Genomic DNA, 8,788 nt, shown 5'->3' with positions numbered 1-8,788 from the left:
ATTACATTGTAATAACAGGCTAAACCTAACAAACAATTACACACACACACACACACACACACACACACACACACACACACACACATATAAATGTCAAATCTTTCATATAGATGACTAATGCAATATTTCCTCTTTTTCATTTTTCATTCTTTCAATTTTCTCTTGGAAAAAAAGATGTTTAAGGAAAAAACACTTTCCTCACACACACACACACACACACACACACACACACACACACACACACACAAAATAACTGTCCTTTTGCTCCTTCGACCCATGACATTGAAAGTTAATAAAGTATCTCGGAGCGATGGTTCACACGCGAGCCGTTATTCATCAGATCCATAATAAGGCGAGCGGACGGAAGGCGTGCGTAACTGATTGCCTCGACCTTAATGTCACTCACTCCGTAAAACTTCATTTCCCACATGATACGGAGAAAAGGGTTCCGGTGTGGACCGGACTCGTCCTGACGCTCGTCTCACCGACGCACCGTTTTCAGTACGATGATGTCATCAGAACACGACATCTAACCGCGGTCCGAATTGGCGCTGCTGAATGCTGGATTCTGATTGGTTCAGAGGGTGTTTATTCATTTTCTATTACGGCAGCTCTGACACTAGCACAGCTGCCAATCACAGGGTTGTAGTAACACTTTATTGTTTCTATAGTAACCCATTATCGTTTCTATAGTAACGCTTTATCGTTTCTATAGTAACCCTTTATTGTTTCTATAGTAACCCTTTATCATTTCTATAGTAACGCTTTATCATTTCTATAGTAACCCTTTATTGTTTCTATAGTAACGGCTCATTCACGTGTATACGTATTTTATGTTTTGTGTGTGAATCAGAACTGCACTGTAGACAAAGAACTTTCTATTCTGACTCCATCTCTTTGCTTCTTCTTCTCTCTCTCTCTCTCTCTCTCTCCATCTTTCTTTATCTTATCTCACTCTCCACCTCCTTCTTTCTCTCTCGTTCAGAGCCCTTAACACCAATCAGGATCTGAAAGGTAGCCTCCCCCAGGGGCTTATGTGCTATCGTTAGCCGAATGGAGGCTGACCGCCAGCGTAAATTGAGTCAGAAAAGGCTTTAGGGAGAAAATGGAGGGAAATGGATAGACACATAAGTCCTGATAGGTTTATTTTATCTACCGCTGGTCGCCTTGGTGGCAGATGGGGGATATTACAGGCTACAAGGCTGAAGAAGCTACAGGGAATTTTTTTTTTCTTTAATCTTTTCTGTTGGTAATCATACCGGGTCGGTTTTGCCCTCAGAATCAGAGCCAGCACACATTGACTCGTGTCTCGTAGCAAAGCTGCTTTCCATCATAGGCAGCTGTTTCGAAAGCAACACCTCCGTAATGTTGTAACAGGTTGTTTAGCTGTCCATGCGAGCGCCAGAAATTGCACAAATGCATGGTACTGAAAGCACATTTTCGCCTCACTCAGCTGCCATATTACGGTCTCGCACAATTTGTCCACTGATACTTTCGCTGCATTTTGGGGTCCGCAAACTTTGGATTACTACTAAAAAGCAATTCTTTGTTTTTCTTACGTATGCTTTCGGATCTGCGCATGATCCTTTCCATACTTCCAAACCTGAGGACTTTGAACCCTAAATTTTTTTCGACATAGAGAACACATTACAGATGTGTTCATCCACCATACCAACTCCTTTGTTTCTTCTTTTCCTTCCTCTCACTCAACCCTGACCACAGTCGCCAAAAAGGATTCTCATCTGTACCTTTGAGGACATAAATACTTGCCGTACCTTTACATCTTTTGTGTCTTTAGTTACAAGAGAAAGGTGACTAAACCTTAAGGACCGGTGTTGTATCCTGGAGAGTACATATTCTCTGTTTGAACCTTAAAGGAACCTATTCTGATTTTTACAAGCTCCTTCCGCCTTCCACCAACCCACAAAGTCCTGCTCTCATCCTGAGGTCTACAAGCTTCTTCAAATTCTGAACCAAATCCCACTTCTGAAATTTCAACGGAAGAAAATATCAAACTCTACGATCTTCTGCTACCATCCAAATCCCACTCCTGATTCCAGTTCTCTTCCTGAGGTCTAAAAGCAAGCAGATCTCCCCAACTGATCCCACTCCTGCCATACTGAGGCTCAGAATTACTTCTTGATCTATTGTCTACAATCTTTAGCTCCTGCCATGATCTCAGTTCTGCAATCTTAAAGCTCAAAATCTCCTGGTCCTGATCTAAGCTTTACAAGCTCCTGCTGCCAGTATTGTTAGGGCCACAATCTCCTGCTCTCATCCAGAGCTCTACAAGTTCCTCTTCCCAACCGGATCCCACTCTGGGGCTCAAAATCTCCTACTCTCCTCTGGGGGTCTATATGTTCCCATTACCAACCAGACCACTCATAAGGTCTACAATAATCTGCTCCCATCCCACATCCACCATCCTGCTTATGATCTAAGATCTACAAGCTCATACTGTCAGCAATACTCTCCCTACTCCTGATATCCTGAGGGGCACAAAAATCCTGCATGCATCCTGGACTCTACAACCTCGCCAACGGTCCTAACATCTTGTGAGCCAGAATGTTCTGCTTCTGCCCCAAGGTCTTTAAGCTCTTGCTCCTATCCAGACTATAATCCTGCCATCTTGAGGGACACAAAATCTTCCCACTATGATGACTACAAGCTTCTGCTTCCTTGTCCTTCAGTGATAATTAGATGGGAATTAGATAACTACTACCATGGGAGGGGTTTTTTTTGCTTATTCGCTAGCAGGTTAAACTCCTGACTCATCACCTAATTATTAGTCTTTCATGAGCTTTGTCAAGTGTGTTAGAAAAGAACAAAGCAGTAAAACATGCAGCAAATTGTAATAACTGAACCATGCATATGTATATTTCATATTCCGTGAGGAAATGTGTGCCAGAAATGTCTGCACACGACAGCCAGTTGGGACGCCTTCCTCTCCAGGAAAGGAAAGGTCAAAATAAAGACAAAGATTTGTAAGATAAAGAGAGTCACCCACCACTGTGAAGTTCATGACTTTCAGGATCCAGATGGTGAGTGCAAGGTTGACAATCATGGTGACAAGGAGGAGGAGGATGAAGAAGTAGAGACAGCGTTTACGCCAACCGTAGATGCCCACTGGGTACGGAGCGGGGCAACCCGGCCTCTGCAGGGCACTCGACTGGGACGCCAATATATACTGCTCCTGGGTCATCTAAACAGAGATGAGAGAAAGAGAGAAAATATTATACAACATCAATAGTTCATGAATAAATAAATGGACTTGCTTGATTGGTTGGTTGGCAATAAAAATAAGCAGGGAAGCAGGATGCGAGTGCATTAAACTCAGCAGGGGTCAAGACACGGGCAGATAGGGTCATCACAAGCATTTCCAAATCCAAACGTCAGATACACCTGAATTACAACACAAATAACTAACCCTTAAAACTCCAAGCATTCGATCGAGACTATGTTTTGTTTCGATCGAGACGAAATAATTAAGGGCGCAAACATGGAACAGGTGCACACGTTAGGATAACAAACCGAACAAAACGACCTGACGGGGCAGAGACAGGACCAAAGAGAACACGGTGTAATCACAAGCGCCTGCCGCACACTGAGACATGGACAGTTACGCTTTACTACCTTCAATATACTCATATTTGAAGTAACGTTTGATTACCCTCTAAAAGATCTCACCCAGAATTTGTATGAAAGAAGTTGTAATTAATGCTGCGAGTGCTCCACTCTTCACTCTAACCTCAACCAATTGTAGCTTGACATATAAATCCAGACACTGTTGACTTGTTACTGAACAGTACTTAACTCATTATGGTGTACACTCGTGCTCCGCGCTGTGATACTCTTGAAAACTCGCAGCTGAGCATTGAAACGACTGAAAGAATGCGCTGTGCGAGGGGGAAAGAAAAAGACAGCGTGTATGCAAGTACGAGAAAAGTGAGAGAGAATGATGGCCAAGGACTCAGCATCTGTTTGTCATTCGCTCCACTCGTAAATCTGCGATTGTTCTCCTTTTTACCCGAATATAGATGAACGATCTTGAAGGACCGTGATTGTATATCAGTGATTACTGAATAGATCAGCGTTAGCGCCTGATGTTCTGCTAATGTGGATCACTGCACTCTTTTAAAAATAGCAAGAGGGTGATGGTACAGGAGGACTACATGGAGGCTCACAAAATCTGCAGGATTTTCCAGGTGCTGCAATTTTTTTTTTTTTTTAAACAAATAAACATCTATTTCTGGTTAGTATGGTTCCAGAGTACACATCTTCATCAGAGAATAGCCGGTTTTATCGGAGAATAGTTTTCCAGGTCAACTCTGTTCACACTGAAATGTACCGCAGTGGGCAGGTTTTCATATGTGGATTAATGGATATTCATGAAAATATACAATTGCTTATTTCATCGCAAGCCAAGGAAGCCAAAGGGGTGGGGGTGGGTGGGGGGGTATACATTGGCTTAGTGGTTAGCACGTTTGTCTCGCACCTCTGGCGTTTGCGTGGAGCTTGCATATTCTCCCCGTACTTCAAGGGTTTCCTCCGGGTACTCCGGTTTCCTCCCCCAGTCCAAAGACATGCGCAGTATATTGATTGGCGTCTCTAAATTATCCATAGTGTGTGCATGGGTGTGTGAGTGATGAATTGGCACGCCGTCCAGCGTGTCCCCCACTTTGTTCCCCGTGTCCCCCGCTTCGTTCCCCGTGTCCCCTGGGATAGGCTCCCATTTTCATATTGAAATTAAAAACCAATAAACACGGGCCTGGTAAACACCCGTTTATTTTTCACACAGTACCGTAGTTTGCTCTAACCGAAAAAACGCCACTGCTCGACTCTGCGTTTTTTCTCCTAGTTAGCTTCTTATTAATATGAAGTCGTGAGAGAATTTCAGCATGAAGTGTGTGCTGGTTCCATACATATTCATGGTGTGTGAATCAATGCGTGTGGGTGTGAAAGAGTTTGGAGGAGTTATTAATTGTTCATAGCCATTTAGAAGCAACAGGTCACACGCTTTCTCTCTCTCTCTTTCCCTCCCTCTCATTTTGCCTGAAGTCTTTCGCCTCTATAAATATCCTGCTTTAGGAAGGCAGAAATGCGGCTCTTTTTCTTCCCCTACCTCCTCTGCCCTCGACTCCCACTCACTCTCGATCGGTAGTGCTTTCTCAGGCCAGGCAACTTCTACTAGTGCCTTTTGGAATCTGAAGTTATTTTTCCTCCTGTCACATTGCCAACTCTGCTATTTCTCTATTCTTTCCTTTTAGTGTAATACTTTCCTCCCTCGTTTCTCAAATTGAGCTGACAAGCAAAAGATCTATCACTCTTCTTTAAAGCTCCCCTCGTTAAGGGCCTCTGGACCAAACAGCTCACCTGAGCCTTCAATCAACTAGATTACTGCTGCTGACCGCACTGAAACTATGTGTGTGTGTGTGTGTGTGTGTGTGTGTGTGTGTATGTGTGTGTGTGTGTATGAGTCGTCGCCTGCCTTCCATGCATTTTTCTTTCCTAAGTAGCCAAGAGTGAAAAAGGCCTTCTGTTATAGACCTATAGCTATTAGGTACTGTATACTGCTTTGGGAATTATCACTGGAAAGTGGGCCATTTTGTCAATCCGATTGCTCCTGGGTTCTTCTCCAATGCTAACAAGGGCTAAACCGAACTTGTTTGTGTCTCCATGCTTCCCTTTATAGACAACCAAAGAAAGGTCCTCTCTAACACGTGGTTCACGTAACAAAACGGACCTTTCTCAGTCAAACGTCAGCGTCGTAGTCAAGCCACAAATCCGAGTCATCTAACCCTCACAGCTATCATGGATACTGATACTGATATCCGTACTGGTCTGATTCTGTGCTTACACGTAAAATAACGCTCCAATACCGACATCTGGTACCGGGGGTTACGATATGACATATGCCGTTGTTGTGCTGATGAACAGACGACACAAAATTACAGCAGATGATCTGTTATGATGGCAATCAAAGCAAAGCAGACTGCAAACTGTCCTCTGAATATCTCAAGAGGAGGAATTACAGCACCTTCCTACAGTAACCTGATAAAACATCTCAAACATTAAACTCAGGACAAGGAGTTCTTCGCTAGCAGCACACATCAGCAACCAACGCTACAGCAAACAATGGCTAGGAGAGGAGGAAAACGTCTACACACAGCACTAGGTGAGGGGAAAAACGTCTACACACAGCACTGGGTGAGGGGGAAAACGTCTACACACAGCACTGGGTGAGGGGGAAAACGTCTACACACAGCACTGGGTGAGGAGGAAAACGTCTACACACAGCACTGGGTGAGGGGGAAACGTCTACACACAACACTAGGTGAGGGAAAACGTCTACACACAGCACTAGGTGAGGGAAAAACGTCTACATACAGCACTGGGTGAGGGGGAAACGTCTACACACAGCACTGGGTGAGGGGAAAACGTCTACGCACGGCACTAGGTGAGGGGGAAACGTCTACACACAGCACTAGGTGAGGGGGAAAACGTCTACACACAGCACTAGGTGAGGGAAAACGTCTATACACAGCATTAGGTGACGGGGAAAACGTCTACACACAGCACTGGGTGAGGGAAAAACGTCTACACACAGCACTGGGTGAGGGGGAAACGTCTACACACAGCACTGGGTGAGGGGAAAACGTCTACGCACAGCACTAGGTGAGGGGGAAACGTCTACACACAGCACTAGGTGAGGGGGAAAACGTATACACATTGCACTAGGTGAGGGAAAACGTCTATACACAGCATTAGGTGACGGGGAAAACGTCTACACACAGCACTGGGTGAGGGGGAAATGTCTACACACAGCACTGGGTGAGGGGAAAACGTCTACACACAGCACTAGGTGAGGGGGAAAACGTCTACACACAGCACTAGGTGAGGGAAAACGTCTACACACAGCACTAGGTGAGGGAAAACGTCTACACACAGCACTAGGTGACGGGGAAACGTCTACACACAGCACTAGGTGAGGGAAAACGTCTACACACAGCACTAGGTGAGGGAAAACGTCTACACACAGCACTAGGTGAGGGAAAACGTCTACACACAGCACTAGGTGACGGGGAAACGTCTACACACAGCACTAGGTGAGGGGGAAAACGTCTACACACAGCACTAGGTGAGGGGGAAAACGTCTACACACAGCACTAGGTGAGGGAAAACATCTACACACAGCACTAGGTGACGGGGGAAACGTCTACACACAGCACTAGGTGACGGGGGAAACGTCTACACACAGCACTAGGTGACGGGGAAAACGTCTACACACAGCACTAGGTGAGGGGAAAAATAACAGCTCTTATATTCCAGTGTGTTAGTCTTGATAATCAGCCACTGGCAGTCATTCACGTCAAGGGATTCTGATGCAAACTAAAAGTGTACTTTACTTACAGCTGTACAGAAGCACTTTTCCTGAAGTGAAACAAAACACATGATTATCCACTGCAACTCTACTCCATCTACACTAACTAATGTAGCAAGCTAATGCACTTCATTTAAAATGAATAGTCTATACATTATTAAACACCCACCTACTAGTCTAAGTGCATGAACATGCATGTGTGTGTATTTCACGGCCGTTGTTTAACCCGGGGGAAACATAACATGGCGTGCCTGATTGATTCATACTTACACACAGTTTGGGATTTTACTTGAACTGAACTATTTTTTATTCATCAATCCATCCCTATTCAGAACCACGTATAAGGTTCCTAAGCTCCTACTCGTACCATGTCCAAGATGGAAGTCCCAGATGGAGTCTTCGTAAGAGAAGAGATAAGGTTCTTCTTACCTGAGCCAGAAGCCTAGATTCGAGTACCATCATTTAATCTTGAAGAAGCAGCTAGTTTCCTCATAATTGTGCTTGAAGCAAGTCTCAAGTCTAATCCAAACTGCAAGTCAACTCCCCCTTAAGTCTAAGTCTGGTTTTAAGGTATGATCTCAAGTTTGAGTCAAGTCTCAAGTCAACTCCCCTTAAGTCCAATCTGTCTCAAATCCATGCTGGGTATCAAAGCAGCCGGTCTCAAATCCAAGCCAGTCAGCTCCGTTTAAGTCAGATGTTCTCAATCTGAGTCTCAAGTCAGCTTCCGCTAAGTCCAGTTCAGCTTTTAAGATAATTTCAAGTCCAGGACAAGTCCGAACTCAGCCAAATCCAATCCAAATCAAATCTGATTCAAGTACCAAGTTAGCAGCTCTAGTGTCCAAGTCAGCTCCCCTTAAGTCCAAGTTGAGTCTGAATCAGCTGCTCTAAAATCCAAGTATCAAGTCAGTCCGTCTCATTAGTAATTCAGATTTCAAATCATTTAACTCTCACAGCCAAGTCGAGTCCAAAAGTCCCTAAACCACTATTCAAACCAAGTCTTCATCAAGTCCTAAATAGTGTCTGACGATAAAGTCCAGGTTTCATAAGCTAGGGTTAGGGTCAGGGGTAGGGTTCGACTTAAATACCAGGTCACAGAACAACATCCATTAATAATAAAAGGAGGAGTAATTATTGTAAAAGGTGAACTGATGGATCGCTGGTTCCCCGAGTGAACATCACGAAGTCCGTTAATCACTGTGTGTCTCTGTAAGGTGTTCTGAACATTCGTCTTCTTTAGCTGGGAAAAAAAAACCCCGCCAAAGGGCTTAAATAATCTAAATTAAAATGACAAAAATGTACGCGTGTGTGCGTGTGTGTACCAAGCAGAAGAGTCGAGATCCTCCACACAAAGCAAACAAGGCTGGAAAATATCACACAGTCTTCTGTGCCTTCTCTGAATCAATAGCA

At 44.3% G+C, this 8,788-nt stretch overlaps 1 protein-coding gene across 1 annotated transcript in view; it reads right to left on the bottom strand.

The window, feature by feature from the left end:
* LOC128604289 (zeta-sarcoglycan) overlaps positions 1 to 3,220 on the bottom strand; it is a 46,956-nt gene extending 43,736 nt beyond the window's left edge. The window contains exon 1 of the mRNA XM_053619310.1: positions 3,008 to 3,220. Coding sequence (XP_053475285.1) covers positions 3,008 to 3,202 — 195 coding nt within the window. The 5' untranslated portion in view covers positions 3,203 to 3,220. The remainder of the gene's footprint in view (positions 1 to 3,007) is intronic.
* Positions 3,221 to 8,788: the final 5,568 nt, after the last annotated feature.

Source organism: Ictalurus furcatus, chromosome 29 (assembly GCF_023375685.1).
Source record: "Ictalurus furcatus strain D&B chromosome 29, Billie_1.0, whole genome shotgun sequence".
NCBI lineage: Eukaryota > Metazoa > Chordata > Actinopteri > Siluriformes > Ictaluridae > Ictalurus > Ictalurus furcatus.
Note: the sequence above shows the minus strand (reverse complement) of the source record. Positions and strands in the feature narration are given on the sequence as shown.